This window comes from Daphnia pulicaria, chromosome 1 (genome assembly GCF_021234035.1).
Source record: "Daphnia pulicaria isolate SC F1-1A chromosome 1, SC_F0-13Bv2, whole genome shotgun sequence".
Lineage (NCBI taxonomy): Eukaryota > Metazoa > Arthropoda > Branchiopoda > Diplostraca > Daphniidae > Daphnia > Daphnia pulicaria.
Window position 1 is genome coordinate 16,798,695 of NC_060913.1, and position 26,527 is coordinate 16,825,221.

General features: G+C 40.1%; 7 protein-coding genes and 2 long non-coding RNA genes across 15 annotated transcripts; 5 read left to right on the plus strand and 4 right to left on the minus strand.

The window, feature by feature from the left end:
- Positions 1–24: 24 nt before the first annotated feature.
- Positions 25–1,900, plus strand: LOC124320715. Of its 2 annotated transcripts, none has more exons than XR_006914018.1 (7): positions 25–183; positions 247–288; positions 364–568; positions 627–713; positions 782–1,007; positions 1,079–1,227; positions 1,296–1,900. It is a non-coding gene; the product is annotated as an uncharacterized LOC124320715 (long non-coding RNA). The 2 variants fall into 2 exon arrangements; XR_006914017.1 differs by having other exon boundaries at positions 26–183; positions 1,074–1,227.
- Positions 1,901–2,133: 233 nt separating this feature from the next.
- On the minus strand, positions 2,134–3,415 carry LOC124320708 (cytochrome c oxidase assembly factor 7 homolog). Its single transcript, XM_046783578.1, has 3 exons — positions 3,339–3,415; positions 3,155–3,277; positions 2,134–3,087 (listed from the first exon to the last, which is right to left on the minus strand). The coding sequence occupies exons 2-3, from the start codon at positions 3,252–3,254 to the stop codon at positions 2,498–2,500; spliced, it is 690 nt and encodes a 229-aa protein (XP_046639534.1). The 5' UTR covers positions 3,255–3,277; positions 3,339–3,415; the 3' UTR covers positions 2,134–2,497.
- Positions 3,416–3,490: 75 nt separating this feature from the next.
- On the minus strand, positions 3,491–5,515 carry LOC124320709 (cytochrome c oxidase assembly factor 7 homolog). Of its 2 annotated transcripts, XM_046783579.1 has the most exons (4): positions 5,411–5,515; positions 5,332–5,345; positions 4,249–5,238; positions 3,491–4,177 (listed from the first exon to the last, which is right to left on the minus strand). In XM_046783579.1, the coding sequence occupies exons 3-4, from the start codon at positions 4,346–4,348 to the stop codon at positions 3,588–3,590; spliced, it is 690 nt and encodes a 229-aa protein (XP_046639535.1). In that variant the 5' UTR covers positions 4,349–5,238; positions 5,332–5,345; positions 5,411–5,515; the 3' UTR covers positions 3,491–3,587. The 2 variants fall into 2 exon arrangements, with proteins under 2 accessions (XP_046639535.1, XP_046639536.1); XM_046783580.1 differs by lacking the exon at positions 5,332–5,345 and having other exon boundaries at positions 4,249–4,466; positions 5,411–5,497.
- Positions 5,516–5,601: 86 nt separating this feature from the next.
- On the plus strand, positions 5,602–9,888 carry LOC124320701. 4 transcript variants are annotated; one of them, XM_046783566.1, is made up of 11 exons: positions 5,602–5,743; positions 6,124–6,548; positions 6,617–6,786; positions 6,937–7,014; positions 7,090–7,401; positions 7,463–7,902; positions 7,971–8,270; positions 8,340–8,622; positions 8,685–8,954; positions 9,021–9,284; positions 9,456–9,888. In XM_046783566.1, the coding sequence occupies exons 2-11, from the start codon at positions 6,257–6,259 to the stop codon at positions 9,639–9,641; spliced, it is 2,595 nt and encodes an 864-aa protein (XP_046639522.1). In that variant the 5' UTR covers positions 5,602–5,743; positions 6,124–6,256; the 3' UTR covers positions 9,642–9,888. The 4 variants fall into 4 exon arrangements, with proteins under 4 accessions (XP_046639522.1, XP_046639523.1, XP_046639524.1 ...); XM_046783567.1 differs by having other exon boundaries at positions 5,605–5,743; positions 6,090–6,548; XM_046783568.1 differs by lacking the exon at positions 5,602–5,743 and adding an exon at positions 5,860–5,989 and having other exon boundaries at positions 6,090–6,548.
- A 476-nt stretch (positions 9,889–10,364) lies between these two features.
- LOC124320719 lies at positions 10,365–10,725 on the minus strand. The gene is made up of 3 exons (XR_006914024.1): positions 10,660–10,725; positions 10,454–10,539; positions 10,365–10,376 (listed from the first exon to the last, which is right to left on the minus strand). It is a non-coding gene; the product is annotated as an uncharacterized LOC124320719 (long non-coding RNA).
- A 24-nt stretch (positions 10,726–10,749) lies between these two features.
- On the plus strand, positions 10,750–11,954 carry LOC124320711 (nuclear transcription factor Y subunit beta-like). The gene is made up of 4 exons (XM_046783582.1): positions 10,750–10,978; positions 11,049–11,200; positions 11,303–11,561; positions 11,628–11,954. The coding sequence occupies exons 1-4, from the start codon at positions 10,891–10,893 to the stop codon at positions 11,753–11,755; spliced, it is 627 nt and encodes a 208-aa protein (XP_046639538.1). The 5' UTR covers positions 10,750–10,890; the 3' UTR covers positions 11,756–11,954.
- A 75-nt stretch (positions 11,955–12,029) lies between these two features.
- On the minus strand, positions 12,030–15,039 carry LOC124320703 (hepatocyte nuclear factor 3-gamma-like). 2 transcript variants are annotated; one of them, XM_046783572.1, is made up of 6 exons: positions 14,859–15,039; positions 13,837–14,233; positions 13,339–13,763; positions 13,104–13,267; positions 12,937–13,044; positions 12,030–12,868 (listed from the first exon to the last, which is right to left on the minus strand). In XM_046783572.1, exons 2-6 carry the CDS (start codon positions 14,191–14,193, stop codon positions 12,495–12,497), a joined length of 1,428 nt encoding a protein of 475 aa, XP_046639528.1. In that variant the 5' UTR covers positions 14,194–14,233; positions 14,859–15,039; the 3' UTR covers positions 12,030–12,494. The 2 variants fall into 2 exon arrangements, with proteins under 2 accessions (XP_046639528.1, XP_046639529.1); XM_046783573.1 differs by lacking the exon at positions 14,859–15,039 and adding an exon at positions 14,572–14,667.
- A 2,566-nt stretch (positions 15,040–17,605) lies between these two features.
- LOC124320712 lies at positions 17,606–18,394 on the plus strand. Its single transcript, XM_046783583.1, has 3 exons — positions 17,606–17,821; positions 17,898–18,035; positions 18,101–18,394. Exons 1-3 carry the CDS (start codon positions 17,663–17,665, stop codon positions 18,176–18,178), a joined length of 375 nt encoding a protein of 124 aa, XP_046639539.1. The 5' UTR covers positions 17,606–17,662; the 3' UTR covers positions 18,179–18,394.
- Positions 18,395–18,922: 528 nt separating this feature from the next.
- LOC124320714 (transmembrane protein 115-like) lies at positions 18,923–22,217 on the plus strand. The gene is made up of 8 exons (XM_046783585.1): positions 18,923–19,029; positions 19,117–19,348; positions 19,406–19,622; positions 19,695–19,926; positions 20,782–21,259; positions 21,319–21,548; positions 21,617–21,790; positions 21,857–22,217. Exons 2-8 carry the CDS (start codon positions 19,121–19,123, stop codon positions 22,056–22,058), a joined length of 1,761 nt encoding a protein of 586 aa, XP_046639541.1. The 5' UTR covers positions 18,923–19,029; positions 19,117–19,120; the 3' UTR covers positions 22,059–22,217.
- Positions 22,218–26,527: the final 4,310 nt, after the last annotated feature.

The following is a 26,527-nucleotide window of genomic DNA, read 5'->3' on the forward strand; positions in this document are numbered from 1 at the left end:
CAAAACAAAGCATGATCTACGTGTTATCTGGTGTAATCATCGCGTTTGGTTGCCATCGTTACGACTGTCATCTTCAAGTGCTTAACCGCCGCTTTAGCAGACGACAGCTGTAAACAAAAGCAAGGCCAAGATCAAAGACACTTTTTTTTCATTTTTTTTTGAGCAGCCTTTCCTCTTTTTAGGGTAGAAGGATATATAATTTTGTATTGATATACTAAATCTCAAATTGCATTCAAAACCTTATAGATTGGAACAAAGATTGGAAGCCTGGTCCATATCGCAAGACAGGTGCTTAAAGAAGTGACACTGCATCAGATGGACTTGGATATGTTGTGACTTAATTTTGATGTGTATTTTAAACAGGCAAGAAAAAGTGATCCCAATTTCATTGTAGATGATAAAACAAGCTGTAAAAAATGATAATGAGCCTCCTGCAATCTTTGAGGTGAGAGAAAATTTTGATGACATTAAAAGGGAGAGTGAGGAAGCAGCAGAAGATAACCCTGAAATGAGCTCCAACGGAGATGAGAATGGAGATGATGATTTTAACTTGGAAGCATTCAATAAGGTTAGAATTTTGATAAAATGTCACAATTATTAATGCTAAACCCATATTTTCTTTACAGGAATATCCTGAGCTTAGTGACACAACACACCAAAGAAAATATGGATGTAAAGATGCTTGAAAGTCTTTTCATCACAAGAATGTTTTGGTATGACATATGAATATATACTATGGGACCAAGCTATGCACCTGTGAATTGTGTGAAAACATTTTTAGACAGTGATTATTTGCGACTTCACGTCATCCAACATCGCTCAGGGAGGGAAGCCCCTTAAATGTGACGTTTTTACGACCGATCCAACTTGCGTCAACATACGAGATCAAGGGTGAAAAACTGGCCATTTGTCCGTACTGTCCGCACAAATACTTAAACTGTCTAATGACATGAGAAAACATTTGACTATTCACATGAATGAAAAAGCACTTTAGTATGATACCAGTGGTGGGTAACCTCACAATATTTTTCTTCATAACTTTCTCAAGATTTTTAACTGTTAATATATTCAAGTTTAGGTAAAATTTTCTCGCTTTAAACTGCGCTGAAAACTGGATTAGTTGCCCACCAGCGGTTACACACAGGAGAACGTCGTTTTGCTTGTGAATATTGACCAATGTGTTTCCAATATCACACGTCAATGACACGATTTGGCTAATTCATACAGGTTAATACTTTAAATCAAAATCTAAAATCTAACTTTGTTTGACTATTGAATCCTTCCGTGATTAACAGATTTTGTGCCCTCAGTGTGGTAAGAGATTTACGCAAGTTGAAAATATGAAGCGTGATATGCTGACGCACACATCAGAAAGCAAAGAACAACTTTATCCCGGTCCTTTTTGTGGTGTTGAGTTGGCATCGAAGAGCGACGTCCGAATCCATGTGGCCAAAGAACACGAGCAAAAGAATAAGAGTCAGCAGCCCAATACCACCGGATCTTCAGTAGCAGAAGAAAATCCTGATTGAGAAGCTAACAATGAGTTCATAACTATTTACTCGGAGCAGGACAAATCTATCAAGACTAACGTTGAATGCGAAGAAACAAGAAGACATTTGGACATGCTGATTCATGCGGATTGATTCATATCTGTCGAACTTTTCCGCCAGAAGCCACCCATTAGCGTGCTTTAGCGATCGGTGTGTGTTTAGTATCTGTGTGTTCTTACAATTCCCGTTCCTTCTACTATTCTTTCACTTTTTTTGTTAAATTTCACACTTGGACTTGACGGCTCAGTTTTCATGCAATTAGCTTGTGTTATTTAAATTTTAAATGTAATGGCGCCTATCATTGCTGCAGTAACATCACAAATTACGAGTAAACGCGATTAAAGTTTAAATGATTCACGGTATAAGATATATGTAAGACCGCTAAGAATTGAGATTCCTTCCAGCAACTGGTAAAGTATATAGCTAGCTCACTAAGATGCTATCTTTAATAAATCAACTAGTATGGAATAAGTTATTATCGCGTCAGGCAATAGAAATTTGACATTTAATTTCTTGTGCCTGACCTTGGCGATGTGCCACAATACAAACAATACACAACCAACACAATAAAAAAGGTAGCAGGTAGGCCATACACAGTGTTTGTATTTGTCAACTACTGGTGGTATCGAGAACAGGAGTACTCTGCGGAAGTCTGAACAACAGAGGAGCTTGACATTTCTCGAGACGTATATAAAATGATAATGTGTTTCTGTTTTCGTGTAAACAAGGTATTTGCATAATACCATGGCCATCGCAATCGATCGCAATTTACCAAAAAGATCGGAGACTTCATAAAAAAATTGTTTTATTTCTTTTTTCTACTTACGTTATTGATTATTTCCTAGGGGTTTTAAAAGTAATTTAATAGTAATGTTCAGGACGAGTACGAATACATTTTCGTTAACTATATTATTATTTTTTTTTACAATCAACACAAATTGTACATCTTAGGCTCCTCTTTCCATTTCAATAGGTTTAAACTGACCTCTCAGCTCTTTTTCCATTTCAAAAACCTTTTTCTTAAATTGTAATGCAATTTCGGCATTCGGCTCTACTCCATCACCTTTAGTGTACATTCTGCTAACATTGGCACAAGCATATATATTACCAAGATCACAAGCCTTTATGCTGTAATTGAAGGCAGAGGTCATGTTTTTTTCTAAAACTTCAGGTACACCAGTCAAATACATGCCACTAAGATAGTAGCAGCCATTGTGGTTCCCCTTCTCACACGACTGGTTCAGAAATCCCATTCCTTGTGGGTAATCTAGTTTAACTTTAATTTTTTCATTGTTGGCTGTACACATAAGGCCAGCATACAGACAAGAATCTGCATCTCCAAAATTGCACCCTTTCTTAAAGTAATCAAATGCTTTTGATGGGTCTGCAGGACCACCTTTACCAGTTAAAGCATAAGAAGCAAATTTATGGCAGCTGCGGCTGAATTGGTAGTCATCACATGTAGATCTGTACAATGAAGCTGCTTTGTTGAAATCTTTTTTTATGCTTTCCATGAAATCTCCCAGAAGGTGACATACTGCAACATAGAAATCATTACGTCATTACTTTTAACGTGATTTTGGTCACGAATACCGGCATCTTACCTTCCGGTTTCTTTTCGCTCAAACATCCAAACCTGTACTCAGTTCCTAAATTGTCCAAGTACTGTTTCACCTCTTCATCAGTTTTTAGATCCCACGCCATGACGGAAATGTAAATATTTTCTTCTGAATTAATACAAATGGAATTAAGATTTTAACTTTGTTAGAATGTTACATCATTGGTTACTTTGAAAGTTGATTTTTCGTTTTCGTCTGCAAGGCTCACAGACTCCATGTATGAAGAGATTTCCATGTTTCGTTGTAATTTGGAAGGAGATCCAAACAAAAAATAATAATTTAATCTAAGAAGGCATAATTAAGAAGAAGTAGAAACAAAAGTATTTAATTAAATTTTTATTCAAAAATCACATTTCTTTTTCAAAATATTAAAAAACACAATTCAAACTAAACTCTCGAGTCTCGACGTCTCAGACTCTCAGGCTTCCCTTTCCAGTTCAACGGGTTTAAATTGATCTTTCAGTTCCTTTCCCATAACAATGACTTTTTTCTTATATACATTTGCTAATTCAGGATTCTTCTCAACTCCATCACCTTTTTTGTACATTCTGCTTATATTTGCACAAGCATATATATTTCCAAGTTCACAAGCCTTGTTGCTGTAGTCATATGCTGTGGCCATATTTTTCTTCAAAACATCAGGAACCCCGAAAAAATATATCCCACTGATATAGTGACAGCTGTTATGGTTTCCTTTGTCACAGGACTGATTCAGAAATCCCATTCCTTGAAGATAATCTTGTTTAATTTTAGTGTTTTCATTGTCATACATACACATAAGGCCAGCAAAAAAGCAGGAGCCTGAATCTTCCAAATGACAGCCTTTCTTAAAGTATTCAAATGCTTTCAGGTAGTCGGGTGGACTACCTTTACCAGTCAATGAATAGGTAGCATATTTATGACAGCTGTGGCTGAAACTGTAGTCATCACAAGTGGATCGATATATAATAGCGGCTTTTTTCAAATCCCTTTTGAAGCCTTCCATGAAATCTCCTAGAAGATGGCATACTGCATCAAACAAAGAAACAAACCATTAAGTGTGTGAACGTGGTAACATTGGTCACAAATACCGATCTCACCTTCAGGTTTCTTTTCGTTGAAACATCCAAACCTATAGTCGTTTCCCAACTTATCAGAGAATTGTTTCACCTCTTCCTCATTTTTGAAATTCCATGCCATAACAGAACTTGACGAATTTGTTTTTATTTTGGTACATGTATAATAACACAAACGTTTGCGGGCTTGCGGCTAGGGACTACTTTATTTTTCGTCTGCACTGCCAGACTGCGCGCTCCATCTGTTAAAGGACTAGCATTATTGTTAAAACGCCATCTGTGAAAGGGAAATGTCAAGTCGTGACATTTTAAAAGATTAAAAAAATCAAAAAATGAAATTATTCTTGGACATGTGCACTCTAGTGCTGAATTATTTATAGATCATGGAAAAATATATTAATTTTCTTTTTAAAATTCTGCTGAGAAAAGAAAATACTGCAAAGCCCACGCGTGTCTTAATTACTAATTGAAATTTCTTCCTTCGCGAACGCACGATCCGCGTCGTCACTTTTCCGCGGTAACTAGTCGGACGTGATTTTGCATCTTATCTGTCTTCCATTTTTACCCACAGGTTACGTGCTTTGTCACGCTTACAATAGTGGCGTCACAAATATTTTTAAAATGAAAAAAAAGGGAAAATGTCTTGTTGAAATGAAGCCAATCCAGTAAATACCGGCGTGCTCACGCAAACGTTGAAACTTTTTTGTAATGGACGACCAACTTGGCAACTAGAGTATGTTTATTAGGGTGTTAAGTTAAGGGTGAATAATTTTTTAAGCCGAAAAAGTGAAATCTGTAAAGTTATTTCGGGATAATAGATTTTCACGGAGATCGCTTCAATCAGAAAGCGTTATAAGACAACGAGTCGGAAAAACAAAACGGAAGTTATCCATTATACACAACTGCCAACCGTGGTAAAAGAATCAAATGCATTGAGGACTTGGGAAAACCGCAAAACGGATGTTGTTGAACGGTCAGCGGCCTAGCGATTCTGCGATCTGCTCCATTGTCGTGCTACATCATAAATTCGTTTAGTGCCTCGGTTTTCCCTCTAGTGCCCCTTACCGTTCAAAACGGCAGCAATTTCTGTACGTGGCGCTGAATTACCTTTCTAAAGTACGCTAATAATATATTTTTTTTTCATGTTTCACATTATACTGCGTATTGTAGGCGGAAATAATATTACCGTAAGCAGCTCTCTTTTGGCTTGACGATGAGTATCTCCCTCTAGACGCTGGAGGGCTCAGCTGTCTACTAGTAATATTGTGGTCGTAGACATCAACAGTGATGGATTCTGAAGAGTAGTTGTGCCCAGTTTCTGGGTGAATCAAAGTGTGTTTACTTAAGTATTTGGATGATAGGATTTACGTCAACCACCACAATAGATTGGACTGCGTTTAAAGTTAATCGAAAGGAAGCCGTGGCCGATTTGCGGCCCGGCAACCTTTGGTCTTCCAACCGAGGCTAGAACATTATCACACCACCTAAAGGGAAAGCCAAAATCTGATTATTTCACAAGGTAAACAATTTCTTACGTTATAAGAATCACGTAGACTGCGTAGATTATAGCTCTTGGCCCTTAGATAAAAACCCAACGCGGTGGTACGTTTCGGTCATTGTCAATTCAACTCAAGCAAAAAAAATTATTGATTCACAAGCTTAGCTAGACCTTTTTCTCCATTTTTGTGGTATTAACTGCTTTCTCTTTCACACCCCCCAACACTTTTCATTTACTATTGTTTGCCATATCTCCAAAATGTTTAAGGTGAGTATTTTCTATGAATCATATTTGAGCTAAACAAAGATGTAAATTACATAAGAGATATATTGATTGATCATTGCTAAATATTGAATTTTGTCCAAAGATTCCTATAGGGGTATCTGTTGTGCATATTTCAGATCTGAAACGGTATCTGTTGAAGACACACAGCATCCAACCACTTGCTGTGACAGTAGCAAAAGTCAGTTAAAGAAAATCCAAGCTTGATGCTGGTTTGCAACTCATCTCTCCATTGGAGCCTTTCTACTTGGAATGAAGAAAAGATTCATATTGTTGGAGGACGAATTCGAAGCGTCTCCAGTCAATAGTCGCTCGCCCAGGTCCAGCATGTTTGATTACTCCGGTTCAGTACCCGGTGGCCTTCTTTTTGCTGTCTACTTCAGCCCAGGTGGAAATTCAGGACTTTTTTCCCCATGTTCCACCCTGGGTTTAGTAGCCACTCCAGGCGCTATCGCCTTAGAGAGCAATGTGTGTTCCTTTTCCGGAAATATAGGCATAGAAATTTGTTGGCTCGAACAGGCATGGGCTGTCGCCAAACATTCGGGTATATATCCATCACAGTTCATCCATATGGTCATCTTTCATAAATTTAATTGTCTTGTACATTTATAGCCAAGGCAGCAGGAATCGTAGTGCTTCTCGGAGTAGGCGGAGTACTCTGTTACCACTGGCTATACTCGATGCATAGGAGGTTCATAGACGGAGGAATACCACCTTCTTTGTTTCCCATGTCCTTTGAAATGGAACACGACGGCGGCGAGGATTGTGAAGAAATGGAGGAGGTACGTACTGTCGAATGACGTCAATCCGAATGTTGCCTGTTGGACCCCTTCCACCTATTGATCCATAAATAGCGTGGTCGTCTCCAGAACGGCCTGGCCAGCATGGTCACTTCTCCATTACTAACTACGATGTATCGTGATTGAATTCAGGATTTGTTTGACTTGTTCGAGATCGATATCTCCGTGGGACTCAACTGCCTTGCGGCCGATCACCGACCGAAACGCAAGGTAAATACTTTATGTGGCAAACTCACTCACTCGATCAAAATCTATCGTTTTATTTTTAACCCATTCCAAATTTAGATTGGTAAAGGAGTGTACATAGCTGATCAAATTCGCACTCGCTGGCGTCACGTGGCATGCCGCCGTAAACAAACACAGAAACAGGAACTCGGATTCCATCCACTGCCACTTCGCCCGAGCTATTCCACTCCAGACGGATTGGTCAAGCTTAAAGAATTGACGTACCCAATGCACAAACCTGCACAAGATGAACGAACTTTCGTCCATCAGTCTAGTGAATCCTTCTCCGGATTTTCTTCACAAGAAGTTTCACCAATACGTTCACATCGTTTACGTTCCTACAGCTTGTCCGTTAAAGATCCGCATTCTCAGGTATATTTCACACACGTTTATTTATTCTTGAAATGTTGAGTCATTCTTCTCTTTTCTACAGTCTGATGGAGTCTCCTGGAGCCTGTGGGACGGTTCTGTAGAATCTTTCGTATCCGGAGCTAGTGAAGTGAGTCGACTAATCCGGGAGTGTTCAGTCGATAGTGACTGCTCGGATTTCTCCCTAGACTTGCCTTTTAGTGCAGGTTGCAGCTCAAACACCTTGGAAGTCATTGAACGAATCGAGCAAGAAATAAACAGCGTCAAGAATAATTGTTTGGCCATGAACCACGAACTGTACACTCTTCACGATCACCCGACAAGCGGTGGGTCTGAGATTGATCTGTCAGGTATGAACATGGAATTGGCTCCCCTCCATTTGTCGCAATCCTCGTTCAAAGGCATGCTCAACCTGACCTCTATCTCCGACGAAATCAGCGACGTGGCATCCAACGCTTCCGACTTTTCTCCTAGTCACGTACAGCTACCCCTTATCTCTGGCAGGTAACATCCATCAATGCCAATATTTTTTTGCATGGAATAATATTAATCTGGTTTTTTACAATTTTTAGTGATGAAGATGGAATATCCATGGAATGGGATAATCTTGATTTGCAACCGCCCAACCACTACACACAGAAAAAGCCCGATGATGATGAGAAATCGGCGTTACTTGCGGATCCAGTACTTTCAGCCTCTTGCACAGCGCTTCCCATGTACAAAAGTGGCAAGTTGTTGGAAGTTCAAAACATTGATCCTGTTTGGTGCTCGCAAGAATCTGGCTACTTGGAGTGGGAGGGAACAACACCTGGCAGTGATGCATCGGCCTCTTTTACATCGGCTTCGATCCTCTCACCTCTTCAAGAGAAGAGGTATGAAAAATAAAGAATCTTCAACGTCTGGAATGATATGGAAAACATTCTCTCATTTCTCTTGAAAAGGGAGAGTGATTCCATGAGCTGCACCACGACGTCATCCTACAGTAGTTGCATGACTAGTCCTGACGATTCGTCCCATGAAGATAGCGTCTCTGGAAGTGGAGTGGTCAAACGTCGACAATGGGCAAAGTCCAGTCAACATAATCGGGATTCAGCCTTCTCTGATCTTGGACTCGATCTGGAAGCATCCTGGAGGGAAGAAGCGGTTGGATCTACCGTCCTATTGCATCATTACGCCCAGGATACATGGCAAGCCCCAACGCCGCGTGCTCAGACTATTAAACAAGTATGCCTTAGTTTGCGTCACAATCGTGTCAGCTTGACTCATATCTTAATTCATTTGCAAAGGCCTACATCGAATTGGAACGCTTAACCGAATGTCGGAGAATGAGGAAAATGCGTGGAGACAACTACGGCATCCTCAGAGCAACATTATGCCAGATGGTGATGAAGAAGATTCCTTGGCCACGAGCTAGTGAAGCTATCGACTCTATTGATCGTGAACTGGCTCAAGGAGGGGAATGGATACGTCAATGGACGTTTGGTCATCGATTGCCTTATGGACGCAACAATGTCATCCAGGGCATTCATTTGTGTCTAGAAACGCTGGATCGTTTGGTATTTCCCACAAAATCCTTTGAAACGTGATACGATTTGCTAAAACTGTTTCCTATTTTTTTGCAGATGGAAGACTTGGCCAGCGAAAATGATCCATTGGAAGCTCTTGTGTCTCGCTTGAATGCAGACTTGGTGTTGGACACGCAACTGATGGAAGCTCTAAAGTTGCACATGTTGAGCGCCGCATTGAATTTAAATTTGGCCGATTCACTTGGAGACTCTTTTCCACTGTTTGCCCTGGGCCTCTTTTCGCGCCCCGATTCCAAAAATGTCAAGGGATTGGCAATGAATTATCTAAATCCGATTGGAGATTCGACTACTTTACAACGGGTATGTTAGCTTTTGTTTCACGAATTCTTAAATGATAAAAATATTACTCAGTCTTTACGCTTTATTTAACTGCTGCTCATATCAGAGGAACGTAAGAATGGTAGAATTGATCTAGTGAATAAAGAGAATCATACAGTTTTTTCATTGCATTTTTTTTTTTTTTAATTTTAGGCAGAGTATTACTTACTGGGATTTGCACTTCATGCCCGAATAGACGTATATCGCCCAACGACCATGAACCTTGATGGGCAGGACAATGTGGATCTACGTACTTCTTACCCAGATTTTGAATCCTCCAACAATTTAATATCCATAATTGAGGAGGACGAAAGACACTATTCAGTCCCAGTGCCTTAACTTTTCTAGCGTTTAAACAAATCGGTTTCTACCTAGTCTTTTTCTATGTTACTCATTTCCATAAACGACTGGAGATCGTGTGAGACTATCGTATTATTTTCATGTTCCTATGCAAATTCACCCTCTCTTTTCTGCTTGCAGTATTTTATAGGTATACATGTTTCTATGGCAATAGTGTTGTAATATACCTCAAGTTGTTAGAGCTGTTTTAGATGTTTAATGAAATAAAACAGACATTTAATTATAATGATTAAGACAATTGTGTTTTACTAAGATAATAAACAAACTTTTAGCATCCAGGGAATGGATCCACTCTGTTTGCTCTCAATACAAATTGAATTTTTCTATTCATATCTTCATTGTAGATGGCTTTACACTTTTCAAAATTGATCCTTCTTCGTGCCTAAATTTAAAGATTGAAAATAAGTCTTGCATTAATCCCTTAGTTTCATACTCAATCAAGAACAGAACAATACTCAGTGCCATACCATGTAAGGCTTCTCATAACGTCTGGTCCTGCGAAACTGATCAAACCATCCTTCAGAACCCATTATCCTGTTTAAAGAAAGTTAGTTCCATTTGACGTTATAGCCCAGTATTGATCTTTAAATTTTGTATTTTCCAACACAATATAATACACAAACCTGTTAATTACACGGCAGGCTTGTTCAATGTCGTTGTTTTGGACGAACACCGTCCTAGCAATGAACTTTGCGTGTTGGCCCATCATCTTGCCTATTGTGAATTCCAATTAATTTTGTGAAATTGTTCTTAGAAATTAGAATTTCCTATGCATAAATGTAAATACTCACTAGTTTAATTATGATTTCGGACTCTAAACAGTCAGGAAATATAAACATACACCGGTTACACACAAGTCAGTAGTAACGACGATCGTCTGCTAGAACGATAGAATAATCGAAAACTGATTTAGATTCTTAAAGAAATATTTTTTTTTTAAAGCAAAATGGCATAGATTTATACAATTATATAATTATTGCTTTTTAAATTTTATTACTAGATTATTTACAGCAAATATTCGTCGATAAAATCAACCCATAAATAATCGAACATTAAACTATTTAGCCACCAATGCCCAACAGCGTTGCCCACTGCCATTGTCGACGCTCACAGCCAATCGCATTTCCTTCACTCACTGATTGGACGTGTTGTTTTCTGGACAATTCAACTCAAAGTCGAGATAGTTTTCGCAGATAAAACTCTTTTGCAGTTTTATAAATATTTAGAAATGATGGACGGGAATGACGCCAGTCAAGAATTGGGTGCGACGTTCCTCTCTTCAGACTCCCAGTTATTTGTGCAATCGGACGGCGATGGTAAAACAAGAAAACCATTTCTGTATGTTATTCAATGTGATGACATATTATTGTAATTATTAATGAACAGGAGAAAACAGTATGGGAGGAGACAATGCAGATGATTCTGGTGATGGAGATGGAAGTGATCATTCAAATCCCATGTTGAGGGAGCAGGATAGATTCCTCCCAATTGCCAATGTAGCTCGTATTATGAAGAAAACAATCCCACGCACAGGAAAGGTAAATTTAAGAGGAATAAAATTATGTGGTGATTAAGAGTCAGTAGCATGGTGATATTTATAAATAATCTACATCATGATCACAAAAATTATGTTATCACAGATTGCCAAGGATGCCAGGGAATGTGTTCAAGAGTGTGTTTCTGAATTCATCAGTTTCATCACAAGTGAAGCAAGTGAACGTTGCCACCAAGAGAAAAGAAAGACCATCAATGGAGAGGATATTCTTTTTGCCATGTCTACCTTGGGTTTTGATAACTATGCAGAGCCACTCAAGAATTACCTCCAAAAGTATCGCGAGTCAATTAAAGGGGATAGGACTCCTGGAGCTGATGGTTTTGATGAAGGAGCTGAAGAATATGGTAGCAGAAGCCTCTTTGTTTTTGTTTTGATTAGAGATGTCACATAGTTTGTTTGTTGACTTTTAGGTGATGCAGGTTCGTCAAGCCACACAGTGAACGTCTTGACTGCGGACGGGCAACTGAGCAATCAGCAGGCCAACGTCATTTACACTACTTATCCTGGCACCCAAATAACTCAATTCCAACTCGGATAATAACTCAAATGTGAAACGAATACACAAGTTTTTTTCTGGAAAAATTATTCATTATGTATTTATATACACACGACATTGACAAATACACGAGTGTCCAATGAAATCGATCGCAATTACTTAAGTGAAGAGGACAAAATGAAACAACAAAAAAAACCTTACAGAATAGTTATAAAAGGAAAACACGTCGGAAATAAGGAGATCACCGCCACGTTTAGACAACTGTAGGGGATAGGGGTCCAGTAAGGGACGAGTAATTGGAAAAAAGGCACGAACATAAAAAGAAAAACTTATCTTCATATTGGCCAATAATGTGGTGGGGGCGCGAGATATTAACTCGTCAAGTACAGCAAGAAATATCTAAATGGGAGCGTTTAAACACAGCACATGCACACATCATCATCGACTCTGGTCCCTGGTTGGTTTGAATCCGCCGTTTGTCAGGTACGTGCAGAACACCAAAAAACTTTTCCTTCCTCACCTCAACACAGAAAAGATAAACAAATGTGATTGGAAGAGAACGGAGCAAACAATCTTGAAACACCTAAACAGAAATAGCTGCAAAATCAGTGAGGTTCTCGTACAAAAAAAAAAGGAGAAGAAGAAATTTGAAGAGGTAGGCATAATTGATTTTTTTGTTTGTTTGTTTCGGATAATCCCGGCGGATTGAGATAAGATGAGGATGAAGAAGTAAAGACGGGACGTGATGGAACACGGAAGAAAACTAAATACGAAACAAGTTTCACATAGTATCCATTCGTGGATCGCCAATGATGATGAGCTCATTGCCCGACGTCTGAAACTTGGGCAAGCTGTAATACACTTTCTGTGGCTGGGATTTGGCAGCACCAGACTGTGGGACGGACGGCCTTCGGCCCGTAATAGGTGGGGCCAATCGAGACACAATGCTGACACCAATATTGAGCTGCTCCTTATTGTTGCCATTGGACTTGTTGTCATCCAAAGGCGGACTGGGCTCGGGCGGTGTGACTCGAGCAAGCGGAGACGGGCATTCGACTTCTTCCTCGGGACCCTCACCTTCGTCTTCAGATTCTGTGCTGGCCCCACCAGCTGATTCCATCTTCATCTCACCACGTTCCAACATTTCGAGGGCATCTAATTAGATACAAAGAGTACATTAATAAATTATCGAGTGGAAAAAGGAAATTATAAAAATTCCATACCTGGATAGGCCATGGCACGTTTAATGGCAGATGGGTCTTTACGTGACCACTTGAGCACTTCTTCGTCCATTTTGGTAGCCTTAGCAGGACTCAATGTCCACAAACATCCTAAAGAAATCAAGAAATTTTAATTCGTGTTCGCAAAATACTAAGAAAAAAACCCTTACCCTTGCGGGTGGAAGAACTGTTGGTCGTGGTTGATCCCACAGTGCCATTAGGATTAGTAGCGCCAATCTTTTCCACCTTTTCAAAGCACTTGTTCAAGCTTAAATTGTGGCGGACAGAATTTTTCCAGCCAGCTGGAGCTGTCCGAAAATATGGGAAGTGCTCACTAGAGATAATATTTAAAAACATTAAAACTAACTGAATAATTTTCCTTGAAATGAATTTAAAAAAACATACCACATAAAACGATAAATTTCAGATACAGGTAAGCAGCCAGTCCGGCTATTTTTGAGCGCAAGAGCGATAAGACAAGAATACGAATAGGCAGGCTTAGGGAATCCGCCGCCGTTGTTTGCGCCAATACTTCCGGAATCGTTCATCACAGATGAGCCATGGTTGTTCGCTATGGACTTGGCGATTCTAGTCGGCAAGCTGATAGGTGAACCCTGTGGAGCCGGACTAGCCGGCATCGGAGAAGGAACATTGACAGTCGAAGGTGCCGTGGATACAATCGGCCTATGGAGCAAGGATGACCAGCCACTGCTAAGACTGCTTGCAGAACTACTGACAGGCAAGACTGATAAGGGGTTGACTACCACATCTGTTGAATCAGAGTCCATGGCTGCTGTCACACTGCACCCATGATTGAGACTTGAGTCAATCTAATAAAAAGGCAATGATAGCAAATTAATACATGCAATAGTAAATGCTAAATAGTGAGTTTGTATAACTTACGCTCATATCTGATGGTGCCCAACCACTGAGGCCCAAGGAAGGTCCAATGAGTGTTGGCGGGAAAGAAATTGCTGACTCTCCATCTGAATCAAGAGAACCCACTTCCACTTCTAGCCTTTCCAGCCGTTCAATCCTTTCAAGATCAGCTTCCATCCTCACAAGTTGGTCAAGCTTGTCCAGATCTAAACCACCAAAGGAGTTGAGCTCTGGGAAACTAAATCCCAAACTGCAGTCCATCAAGTCATTTTTGCCATCAAAATCACAGAAGTCTGGCAGAGCCAATGGATCGTGCATGGCTGAGTAGGTAAAAGATGTTGAAGTCAGGCTAGGGAGTCCACTGTTGGAATACATGTCCATATCAAGGTAGTCTCTTTATTTCTTCTAGTAGATATATCACCTTTAATAAATTAAAACAACACCATTAGACACAGTTGACTTTCACAGTTTAAAAAAAACAAAAAAAGTTCCAAAAGTAATAGACGCAGATTCAAACATCGAAGGCCGTCATGTCCTTGGATAGCGCGCAAATCAAGGGCACGTTTACGCTGTGTTACTACTATACTACTACAAGCGAGAGCCCAATCTCTTTGACAAGAAAAAAAGTACGTAGTCAGGGAGAGCCGGGGCGGGAACAGACGAAAAACGAGGGACCCTCGAGTCTTTTAAGCCATCGACAAGATGATTTCAGCGAAAATATTTGAAATCAATGAGACAAGTCTAGTAAAACAAGATTACCGGAATGCAAAAATATCTATGAAATTAACGAAATTGTCATATTTCAGTGACCAAATTGAAGGTAAACATGAGGTAGCGCGCGAAAGGTGGTGCCCAAAGGAAATGAGGAGGAGAAAAGAAAGATGGAGGGTCGATCGCTACTTAGTGCGCGCGACGGAGAATCAAAAAACCGAGCCCGCCCCGTCCGGCATTTTCCCGCGCCACTTTAATTCGATGAAAAACACATGAAATTTACTCTAACAGTGACTAAATCTGGTACCATTCGATGCAAAATTTCATTAACTTACTGTTTGTCACGTTGTTGTCTTGAATCGGAGGGCGGATGGCCGAAATCCAAACGAAAAACTGTAGTTACAAGTTTGAGTTTCGGTTTGGCCCACACCGTACACACTTCTACTACATACACACACACACAGAAACTTCACCAACGGTCGTCCTTATGGGGCGCTCGCTAGAGGGCGCATGTGCAATAGGGGTAGGGGAAAAACGACGGTTGAGAGGGGGGAAATCCTAGCGGCAACAACGTACAACGAACAAAGACTTTCCCATCCCCCTTTCAAAATGTTTGAAGTCTGTGAAAGCTTCATTCTGATTGGCCGATCGCAGCGCCCGCCAGCCATCGCGTCACGTTTCTCTTTTATTTTATTTTTTCCTTCCTTCATCATCCGCCATCTTTTTCTCTCTCCCCCTCCGTTTTTTCTTACTTCTCCTTGAAAAAACATCTTTGTGTGTGTGTCGCTTTCGAATTATTTATCATGTCCTTTTCGACCCTTTTTCTTCTTTCTTTAACCCTATTTTCCCCTTCCTGAACCATCACCATCAGAGACAGAATTAACTTTAGAAATCCTCCTTCCCCTTTTAAACGCCAAGCGCGCCATGACTTCTGCTTTTTCAAAGTCACATCCTCTGTGGCTGTGTGATTGCAATCTTTTCGATTTTTTAAGCAGCAGACGGATAAATATCAAACCTCTCTCAAATCAGACTTAACAAAAAGACAATGGAAAATATAAAGAATGTTGTTCTTCTCGCTCAAACCTACTCGAGACAAGAAGAGGAACCCATGAATATGTTTGAAACAAAGGAATGTTTTTCTCCCACTTTTTGTGGCTTTGAATTTCAAGGCCAAACCGTTTGTCATAAAAAATAAACTTAATGGCTGCCAGATTTTATTGAAGAATATATACTAAAGCCGTGTTCTTCTCCATGCTGAATTTTTTATTATTTGAGACGAATCAATCTCGATATTACTGCTCAAACAAACACAACTTTTCTTTCCATTTATTCTTCCTTTCTGGTTGAATTCTTGTTGGCGCGCAGATACCAAGTTTGTTCTCAATCCATGCTTAGCCCCATTTCTTCCCCCCTCTCCCCAGTCTGCTGCTTATTTTACACACAACTAGTGTAGATTCTTTTTTTAAATTTAATCTTATTCTTACGACTCAAGGAAGAATATAAAATGCAATTAAAAATTGACAGGTAACACTATTGAGTTAAGTGTTTTCACCGTGAAGGTCCACATTTCTTTTTTTAGCAGCGAGACATTTATATTATTTTATAATTCATGTAGCAGCTAGAGCTAGCAGAGGGGCTCCACTCAGGCACTCTAAAATCAATAACATTCCTTACCCCGAGGGCATAGCCAGAGGGATTTAAGAAAATAAAGGGGGGGAACAACGACACGGAGCACCCCTGGCGGGTACAAACGGAAAATAAAATGTTGGGAAGAAGAAGCAAACCGCACAAAAACATGTTGGGGAAAGAAAAATGTATAAATTTAACATACAAAATATTCTACTGTAACAACGAATCGAAACTTGAACGGAAAAATTCGCCTAAAAAAGAATGATAAATATTCGTCCCTTCAGGCTTCAGCTATGCTGACTCATCTATAAAAATGTATAAATTAGATTTTAAGATCAACAACTTTCAAAGAATTTGGTTAAAATATCTTGCCAAAAATCTCAAACTTGTCTAACAAGTTTTGGGGAGCATTCTAGGTTCTAGCAATGTAATCAGGTCTTAATATTAGCCTGATTAAAGATACTATTTACAGCTTAGACAGGGGTACAGGAAATTTTGTGAAAGATTACTATGCTCATCTTGACCATAACTGGGAATTTACATCTGTAACATAATAGAAAACCCAAATCAAGAAAAATAATGCCACAAATCAATGTGATTTTCTTATGGCTCCAACTCAGTAAAACTTTCAGGGCTACATAGGAATTTCAAAACCAAATTTATATAAGTTGGTGATGAATGATATTGGTGATATATGAATGATATTGGTGATATAAGTTTTGCAATAGATATTTAAAAAATTACTCTTGAAATTAATATAAAACTTTCTGATTGATGAATGCAAGTATTCTGAAGGCAAAACCTTACCATCACCTTACTTTGTAACACATAAATTTTAATTAAGAAGTTACTTCAATTAAAAATTTACCAAGGTCAGCAGAAACTGGAGAAGCCAATACAAAGTCCTGAAAAAAAAATATTACACAATACCATGTACATGCCTTAATAACACGTTAAAGTTATTCTGGAGATGATCCCCAATTCGAACAAGTAACACGAGGCTTTAATTGCGATAGACAGCAGTCACCCTATGCAACAAGAAAAATGATTAGCACATAAGACTTTACACTTCAGAAATATCTCAGCTATCCAATCTCTTGTTATGAAACGTAAAATGCTGTTCTATGGCTGGGCTGTTCTAAGAGCTTTCATTTCTGTTGTTTACTTGTCGTTAAGCTCCACTCCCTCCAGCTAATAAAATAAAACAGTATTCACGGCGTTACGAACGCCATCTATCAGACAAGAATAACGTTGGTTACTCAAACTGCAACAAACGAGGCAAAAATGTTTTTTTCAAATTACCAAGCAAGAATGGGTATTGAAATTAATTTATATTCAATTTTAAACTAACCATTCTATAAATAATAGATTTAATAGCCATCTTTAACTAAAAAACTTGATCCGAAACTGTTTTTGGTCAGTTGTTTTCGATAACATTCGACAATGCCGTGAAAGTATTGATCGGTTGATGTTTATTTGCACTCGGTAGAAGTCGGAATATTTTCTGGTGATGGAATTCCGTTATCTTCATGTGTCGACTCAGTTCAAATTAATCGTTTATACCCTATTTCTGCTGATTCATTCAAGCATTCAAGAGTCGGCCCAATCTGCAACTAACATCCCGCGATACTCGTTCAAAGAGTACTCTTACGTTGCTTTACCGAAATATGTGAGTTTTATTCTTACATAATGCTGGTTCACATCAGCATATTTCTTAACCAAACCGACCATTTTTTTTTCAAAAGGAAACTTACTTTCAAGAATTCCAGTCTGCGTGTAAACAGAACCCGTCGTGCCAGCTATTAGAGGGTGTTGATCGGCTTAACTGCATTCGTGAATGCATCTCTCCTTCGTGCTACATTGAACTCTACCAAGGCGACAAGGTAGACAGTTATATTACAGTTTGTTAACTTTGGGTTCGATCTAACGACTCGATAACTTGTTTTAGTTGGAAGTTGGTGAGATTGACGTTCGTTTCGAGTCATTCAAGGGTTGCTTCATCCAGCGCGGAATCCGACGTGGCTGAAAACCAAAAAAAAAACATATCCATCGTTTGACTAGTTTATCAAGTTATACCAATTTATATGAAATAAATCGTCCAAAAGACAACTCCGCTTTGGCGCGTCTTTTTTATTATTTGCGATTGTTGCAATCCGATGGCGGACGTGCGAACGCCCTCACACGTGTCGCTCACGCATAAAAACGAGGCCATTACTTCATAGAAAGAAGAAATTCTAGTATCAAAACCCAAACAAACAGGACCTATGTGAACGTGGAAGGTCGCACGTAGACCACTAAACCATAACTACTAGTGTCTCTTTTTTATAAAAGAATCGAAAAATTGCAAATACATTTTTGGAATATTACGAAAATCATTTGCTTGAATGAGTTTTTCAAGTGTTGACTTAATATATGTGTGCAAGAAAAAGTAAGTCGAAGATTACAGTCGACTTTGCTCATAATTACTCCGAAAACAACATAAAAACAAATAAGCTTTATTTCTCGTAATCTTCCTATCAACACATTTATTTGATTAACGTTTCTATGAAATAGTTATCTAAGGCGAGGGAAGGGTTCAAATAATCGAATGTCCCCTATGCCCCTTTCTTATTATCCTATTTTTGACACTTTTGACCTCCAATATTTTTTTATATATTTAGTAACATGACTGCGCACTTTTTGTTTTATATGAGAAAGTCGACCCGAACCCAGACCCCTTTTCGTCCGTATAAGGATGGGCAGATTCGGAAATGTTATAAAAGCCAAGGAATATCCCCCTCTGCTTTCTCAGTCTCTATTCGCTCAACTCCGGACAGTGTTTTGCTAGCATTAATTTTTATTGTATTAATTATTATCGTAGTTAAATTAAACCAGCCAGTAAGTTTAGACGAATAATATTCACAAGTTTTTTTTTTTTTTTTTTTAATTTGAATGTTTTGGTTCAACGTATAATTTTATCTAAAGAAAAATGCCAATCGAAACTTTACCCGTCGCCGATCATCCCGATACTCCTAACCGAATGTACATGGAAGATCCCGAAATTGAATGGCGTACCGTTAAACCTAATTATAGTGTAGTCAATGCAAAATATTTGGCAGAACGAACCAAATTTCACAAGGCAGATTCGCTAGAAAAACTAGTCGAAAATCTAGTCAAGACTTGGGAAATGGAGAGTACACACAAAATTAAAGTGAAAGTAGGTTGAATTTTACACCGTTTAATTCTACACAGCCTTATTAATTGTAATTTTAAGGATTGGGGTACGGTAGATCCCGAACGTTACATTTTCCGGACGAACGGCGGAGCTCCCAAGGACCTGGAAAACAATATTCAGAACGGAAACTACAATATGATGATGGACAATTCTCCTTTGTTTGATGTTTCCAAAGAAACCAATGCCTCCTCTCATGCCCTTTTCAAAGAGTGCTTCCCCGATGGATTCGCTTGGGAACTACTGGATCTTTTGTCAGGTAAACCTCACTCTTAGTTCCGCCCGATTGGAGCCGCAAAAGTCTAAAATGCAAAGTTTTAAAACGTCGCAGGCCCCCCGAAGGTGTCGTTTACCTGGCGACACTGGGCTCACTGGACTGGCCCTTATAGAAACAACCCACCCACTGGGGAGCTTATGGAGTTGGTCGGAACGTCGGTGGTGGAAGTCGATGAAAATCTAAAAATTATTGATCTGCAAGTCTTTTTTGATCCCCATCCAATGCTGGGTCGCTTGATGAAAAGAAAAGATGTCGAGGTCGATCCAGCAGGTGACGGACCGACAAGGTGCCCCTTTCAACATTAAAATCCCCAAAATGCTCAAGAGGATAAGGCTTAGGTTTGGTATTACTACCAGGTCTTATAAATTATAAATGCATTTTACATGTGACTACACATGATTGTTTTAACTGACAAATTCATGCTCTGGTTATTTCGCTTTATAAATTCATATCCATATTCTAATGTTATAGTTGGCATATAAGAAACCAAACTGACTAATTTATAAATCAGTGTTGGAAATCTTGTGCTATGTGGCCTAAAATATCTGATTTACTTTGTTTGAAGAGTAATCTTGAAAATGTTGCATTGAGACCAGTTAAATACACAACCCAAAAACCATAACATATCTCGAGCCACTCTGAAAGGGAGAAATGCAGAAACTGGTTTAAACTTCTCTTCGAAAAAAAAAACTTGCGTTGTTACTTGAATTATTGAAGAGATGCCTATTGTGGTACGTTATATCTATCTAACTACGCATTATTAATTTATTATATAAATTATTTAAGCGGAAAGCATGTGGTTTATTTCTACGCAGTCGTCAATATTGGCAGACTCTAGTCGCAGTAATATCTTATCATTATTATAATAATAACCGATGATAACGAAAAACGAAGAAACCTCTGATGAGACGATTTTTGCGTGGAAGGTGGAAATAAACAAATCCCAACTGAAAATAACAACGAGAATTGGCAATGCTGCATTGGAAATAGTCTACGTCAAAATATTGAGACGGTCCCGAGTTCCGTTCTTCCTGTTCTTTCGCGCAACTTGTGGATTGAGTTGTAAAATTCGTTATATGTGAAAGAGTTGTATTCCTGATGGAAATCTTTGATTAATTGAAAGTTTGTTACAGTTTAACAGTATGGCGGCCCTGAAAACGCTGCACCGTAATGTTCCCTATTTGAAGCAGCAACTCTACGCCCTACTGGGAAACACGAGTTCGTCTGTCAAAATTGTCTGCCTGATGGTCTTCATAGGTTATTTCGTTTCATACTATGATCCGGCCGTTCTTTTCCTTACTGTCACACCAGGCTATGTCTTTCCTCCTGGTTTCCGAATCTGGACCATCTTTACGCATTGCTTTGTAGAGTTTCACTTCTGGGAGGTCTGTGTTGATGTTGTCACGATTGGGTTGTGCGGCAAGTTGATTGAGCCTCTCTGGGGCAAGATGGAAATGCTGACCTTCTTCACATTGATCAACACCTCTGTGGCCTTCTTTGGGGTCTTCTTCTACCTTGCCATTTACATGGCAACCTTCAACACAGATGTCCTTTTCGAAGTTCACATTCACGGTCTTTCTGGATACATAGCTGCAGTTTCTGTTGCTGTGAAACAGATGGTAAAGGACATAAACCATGTCAAAGATTATGAAATTCTAAACCTTTTTTTTTGTTATAGATGCCTGATCATGTTGTAATCAGAACCCCATTGGGAAAGATGACCAATCGAAATGTTCCACTCTGTGTTTCCCTCTTGTCCATCATCCTTTACTTAGTTGGCTTGCTAGAAGGAGCATATCCCACTATGTACACTACTGGAGTGGTCATTGGGTGGTTGTATCTCAGATTTTATCAAAGACATAGCAATGGCACAAGAGGTGATATGGCAGATAATTTCACTTTTGCAAGGTAATATGACACCTAAATACCTAATGCATGAAATTACAGCTTTAACAGCTCATGTTTGGTTTTTACAGCTTTTTCCCAACAGTCATGCAACCCCCAATTGAAATTTGCTCCAAATTTGTGTACAACCTGCTAGTCGGGATAAAAGTTTGCCGGAAGCCTGTAAGGAAATACGATGTGGGTGCACCCACAGCGATAACGATTAGTCTTCCGGGAACTGATACGCACGACGCTGAACGTCGGAGGTATACATATTTCTTTTACCAACCTTTTGCTAGAATTTTATTGATTTATTGTTGTGTATTGTTTAGGCAAATCGCTCTCAAAGCTTTGAGTGAACGTCTGAGTCAGCAGGCAGATTCAGGATCGTCCTGGCCTAGTTTGGACGACGATTCCCGGCCAAAGACCGAAGTGCAGGCTGGAGATCAATCATCTCCAGCATCCAATCCGGTCGAACCTCTCACTGTTGCTGTTGAAATAGATCCATCCACTTCTAAGCCGAGCATAGCTTAGTGCATTGAATTTCGTCCAATATTTCTTGTAAATACTGTCCGTTTTTTTCTCCTCTATCCCTTCAGTCCATCTCTGGATTGTCTTTTAATTATGACAAAAAGAAACTGCAACAGATATAGTTATGTCAGTGTCATTGTATTACAATTTTTTTTACATTGACAGTGTAAAGAAGGTTTACGATTCATTTTAACAGGGTTTGGCTAAGGATTGATGTTGCTGTCCGTTGCTTTCTCGTTGGTTGTGGACATTTTTTTCTTTTCACTTTTTTTCATTTCACCGATAGAAGGATTGATTGGTGGATGTGGACCACTGATTGCTTGCGTACGATTGATTGCCAACATCGTACTGATGTTGTTGCTGTTGAGGCGGAGGCGGCGGTGGAGGAGGTGGTGGTGCGGGTTGCTGATAGTTTGCGTAGTAACTAGGCGTCGTGCTGTAATGGCCAGTTTGTGAACTATAAGAGTAACTGTATCCGGCACTCGTGGGTGGGGCTATACTGTTGTAGTAACTTCCCGCATTCCCGCTGTTGTTGCTCGAGAGACCCGTCGTGGGATCTTGAATGTGCACAGACACCAAGTTGGAGCGGCTGTGCAGGAGAGGCATGTGCTGGGAACCACGAGAGCTGGACAGGGGGACGGTGCTGATTTTCTGCGGCTCCTTCTCCATCGGTAGGCGAAGATGTCGGTGATTTATGTGGGCTTGTAAATCACATAAATAAACACGGCGCTAGTATTTATTCTATTTTTTTTTCTAGTTTGGCGACATTCCAATGATTATTGTGTATCCCATAAAGGTGCACCCGGGAACCCGTGTTGCTTTGATTACATCATGAATATACAATTATATACATAACGTGTAGCGCTGGTTGGGGTCTATAACCTTGACAGTCCTTGATATGAATTTTTGTTATTATTTGCTTGGCTGTTCATCATAATCACATTCCCCTTGAATTTGTTTGCATGTAGATTTTTTTTAACGAGCTATTCCATTTCGCACATCTCACCTTCAATCTTTTATGACTTTGCAAGGTCTTTTCGTGGTTTTTTTCAAGTAGGTGAAAGACAACCAAAGTGAGAGGAGGAAGCGCAAATATTCAAATACGCCGCCGGCTTTACTTGGATTTTCTTTTAAATTTCGTAATTGATTTTGTACATGTCTGGATAATGATTACAGAGTGTTGGGATGAATTTCCTGGAATCCGGGTTCTATAGATAAAGACCTCCCGGACGTGTCTAATTGCGAAATTTGAATGTTTAATTTGTCTTTCGACTCGTCCGACGAGGGTGAAAGATGATTTGACGGTTAGGGTTTTTTAAATAAAAACCAACAATCATTCCCTCTCTATTTATTGATTCAATAGCCTTCCGTACCGCTGTCTTCACGAACGCATCGTAAAATTAAAAACAAAAATGGACATTCCGTCTGAACTTGGATTTTTAAGTTCAACCACGAAATAACAGGAAAGGTACACTCTCGCGCTCTCCCAGTCTCTTGGAAGAAACGGCGGGTTTTCAGTAAAGGGTCCTAAGATTTCCCGCCAGGTTGGCTAGTATAGGTGGCCCCTTGTCTCTCGGGGGTATAGTAAAAATTGGGGTTTTTCGTACGTTATCTACGAAATTACTGATCAACGTGTCCAGAAATTGATATAGTTTAAGTTCAATGTGATTCCCTATCCTTAAATACCTAATTCATCTAGATTAGGCAATTTTTTATATGTTCAATTCGCGATTGAAATTTGCATTTTTTTTAAATTGCGCCAAAAAAACGAATCAATTTTTTTAAATTACTTATTTTTTTAGTTCTATTTGAAAGAATTTTAAAATTCATCTATAATATTTTAAAATTCTTTTTTAATATTTTAAAATAGAATAAACAAAAATAAATAATTACAAAAAATATTTGATTTGTTTTTTTTTGGCGCAATTTAAAAAAAATTGTGAATTTCAATCACGAATTAAACATATAAAAAATTGCCTAATCTAGATGAATTAGGTATTTAGATAGAGAATTAAATTCCTATCTATTGGTTGTGGTCTCGATCTCAGAAAAAAAAAACAAGGACGCGAAAAATAAAAAAAACTGTTTTTTTAATGAGCGGCGCCGTAGGGCAAAATGAAAAAACGCAATTTTAAAACGGCTATAACTAAAGAACCGTTCAAGATAATTTTTTTTTACTTGGCAGTTATTTTTTTCGTGTTTTTAATGTATATGGTCCAAATGTGAACCAAATCGGAATTTTCCACGCGTCAACAATTTGTTGGATTGGCGTGGAATGACCCCAAAGAATGAGACTTCAACTACAAAGATTTGACTTTCGCTTTGTGTATATGCCCGGCAAGGAACTTTTTATCGCCGACACCATGGTCTAACAGGAGAGGTAGACAAACGCCATAAGAGCCTTTGTCTCAGTAGGGTGGGAGGGTTCCATGGCATTCCGTAAGGACCGCCACGAGCTGCGAAGGCTAATGCGAAAAGACAAGAAAATATATCGTGCACCTCAGCATCGCTTGACGGTTGACAACTTGAGCGACCAAGTTGCTGACTGCTGAGGTGCACGATATATTTTCTTGTCTTTTCGCATTAGCCCTTCGCTGCGCGTGGCGCTCCTAGCGGAATGCCATGGAACCCTCCCACCCCAGTGAGCTATTCCAGCTTATGCCAGGGATAGCACGTTTGTCTACCTCTCCTGTTAGACTGTGGTCGACACCCTCAGCAGAGCACCGTTGCCGCGTTTATTCACGGATGACGTCACCCAGGATAGTGAAGACCAAATGCATCATGTGCTTCATAGTCTCGTCACGTCCGTGTCCACATGGTGGCGTTATGCCGAAGCCACGGCCTTGGACCCAACCCTTCAACTTTTGAAAACGGTGATTCAAACAGAGTGGCCTGAGAAGCGTGCTCAGTGTCCGGCTGCAGTCAAACCGTATTGGTCAGTTCGGAGCGAATTGTCAATTGCGGAAAGCATTTTATTGTGCGGTAGTCGTTAAGTGGTTCCAATGTCACTTCGTCGCAAGACCACGGAGGGTATACACGACGGTCATTTCGGTGAGACGAAGTCTGTTTTACGTGCGAAATCCGCTGTGTACTGGCCCGGTTGAGAAGACCAAGTGAAAAATATGGTAGCCAGTTGTTCGGTTTGTTAAGAAAACCGTGGTCGAAACCCTAAGCTGCCGTTACATCCCGTCTGACTTCCGGATTACGCTTTTCAGCTGGTTTCTGCTGATTTGTTTGAGTTCAAGCGCGTGAACTATATTTTGCTGGTGGACTCGTACAGCAAATGGCCGTGTGTCGTTCCCCTGAAGTCAACAACGTCGTCAGCAATTATCGAGGCAATGTCAAGAATTTTCTGTGATTTTGGACGGCCGGAGGAGTTGGAGTGTGACAACGGGGAGCAGTTTTCCAGTGCGGAGTTCTGTGAATATTATGCATCATTTAACATCAAGCAAGTTACGTCGAGTCCCGAGTTCGTTCAATCTAACGGACTGGTTGAGCGACACATTCAAACGGTTAAACGCACTTTACTTAAGATGTTTGCTGAAGGAAAATCCCTGTGGGAGGCACTGGCAGCCATCCGTTCAACTCCGGTGTCCAGCTCCGTCCGTTCTACTTCAAGGATGTAATCTTCGTGGTGTGCTGCCTTTTATCGACGCGTTGTTGGCTCCAAAGCTGGTGCCGGCGTCGTTTGTACTTCAAGAACTGTCTCGTCGACAACAAACGGTGGCGTTTGTTCAAGCCCGCCCAGTGAATGTTCGGTCATCTGCGTTGACTGTAGGAAAACGTGTTCGTGCCTTAATCAAAAGAAAATGGCAACTTGGTTTTGTGAATGTGGTGTGCCCAGAGCCACACTCTTATATCGTCCGCTTGAGTGATGGACGTATGTTTCGTCGTACACGCTGGGCAATTAACGTCGATAACGCGAACAGACCGGCAGCTGTTCAAAGACCCTTGCAGCCTTCTCGTCCGCAATTTCACCGTGGTCCGGTTTTCGTTCCCCCCCCCCCACTCATCCGCCGGATGTGGTTCAGCCGCGTGAAAATTCTTCAGTAGCGGTCCAGTCCGCCGTCACCGGGACGTCCCGTCCAGTCACAGGAGTCAATACTCCGTTCAGACAGTCTTCCGTGTTCCAGTCGTCTGTTCAGCAAGAGTCTACGCCGGTCCGTTCTATAGAAGCGCCCGGTCGCCCTGCTCGAGAGATTCCGGCCTCACGTCTCACTTGTTTATTTGTTTCAAGTATTCCCGTTCGTAACACGGTGGTTTGAGTGCCCCCTTCGGCCAATAATAGTCAACATGTTCCTGTGTCGGCCCTTGGTGTTACCCGCTCGGGCCGAAGCTACATCAAACCCCCACCACCCCCTCGGTAAATGACGCAAGTCGACATTTCATCCGCTCGTCCGATTTATCGTCATGCTAGTTCAATTCATTTTCTTTTCATTATTCATTGTTTCACCACTAATCGTTCGTGCTAT

Bases quoted from the DNA above. Each gene is read 5' to 3' on its own strand.
- LOC124320708 (XM_046783578.1), bottom strand. From the start codon at position 3,254: ATGGCGTGGGATCTAAAAACTGATGAAGAGGTGAAACAGTACTTGGAC. The intron at 3,088-3,154 runs GTAAGATGCCGG...TCTATGTTGCAG, and splicing joins GAGCGAAAAGAAACCGGAAG to TATGTCACCTTCTGGGAGAT.
- LOC124320709 (XM_046783579.1), bottom strand. From the start codon at position 4,348: ATGGCATGGAATTTCAAAAATGAGGAAGAGGTGAAACAATTCTCTGAT. The intron at 4,178-4,248 runs GTGAGATCGGTA...TGTTTGATGCAG, and splicing joins CAACGAAAAGAAACCTGAAG to TATGCCATCTTCTAGGAGAT.
- LOC124320701 (XM_046783566.1), top strand. From the start codon at position 6,257: ATGAAGAAAAGATTCATATTGTTGGAGGACGAATTCGAAGCGTCTCCA. The intron at 7,015-7,089 runs GTAAATACTTTA...TTCCAAATTTAG, and splicing joins ATCACCGACCGAAACGCAAG to ATTGGTAAAGGAGTGTACAT. The intron at 9,285-9,455 runs GTATGTTAGCTT...TTTTAATTTTAG, and splicing joins ATTCGACTACTTTACAACGG to GCAGAGTATTACTTACTGGG.
- LOC124320711 (XM_046783582.1), top strand. From the start codon at position 10,891: ATGATGGACGGGAATGACGCCAGTCAAGAATTGGGTGCGACGTTCCTC. The intron at 10,979-11,048 runs GTAAAACAAGAA...ATTAATGAACAG, and splicing joins TGTGCAATCGGACGGCGATG to GAGAAAACAGTATGGGAGGA. The intron at 11,562-11,627 runs GTAGCAGAAGCC...GTTGACTTTTAG, and splicing joins TGAAGGAGCTGAAGAATATG to GTGATGCAGGTTCGTCAAGC.
- LOC124320703 (XM_046783572.1), bottom strand. From the start codon at position 14,193: ATGGACATGTATTCCAACAGTGGACTCCCTAGCCTGACTTCAACATCT. The intron at 13,045-13,103 runs GTAAGGGTTTTT...TGATTTCTTTAG, and splicing joins CAGTTCTTCCACCCGCAAGG to GATGTTTGTGGACATTGAGT. The intron at 12,869-12,936 runs GTATGGAATTTT...GTATCTAATTAG, and splicing joins ACGTGCCATGGCCTATCCAG to ATGCCCTCGAAATGTTGGAA.
- LOC124320712 (XM_046783583.1), top strand. From the start codon at position 17,663: ATGGAATTCCGTTATCTTCATGTGTCGACTCAGTTCAAATTAATCGTT. The intron at 17,822-17,897 runs GTGAGTTTTATT...TTTTTTCAAAAG, and splicing joins ACGTTGCTTTACCGAAATAT to GAAACTTACTTTCAAGAATT. The intron at 18,036-18,100 runs GTAGACAGTTAT...AACTTGTTTTAG, and splicing joins AACTCTACCAAGGCGACAAG to TTGGAAGTTGGTGAGATTGA.
- LOC124320714 (XM_046783585.1), top strand. From the start codon at position 19,121: ATGCCAATCGAAACTTTACCCGTCGCCGATCATCCCGATACTCCTAAC. The intron at 19,927-20,781 runs GTGCCCCTTTCA...ACAGTTTAACAG, and splicing joins GCAGGTGACGGACCGACAAG to TATGGCGGCCCTGAAAACGC. The intron at 21,549-21,616 runs GTAATATGACAC...TGGTTTTTACAG, and splicing joins GATAATTTCACTTTTGCAAG to CTTTTTCCCAACAGTCATGC.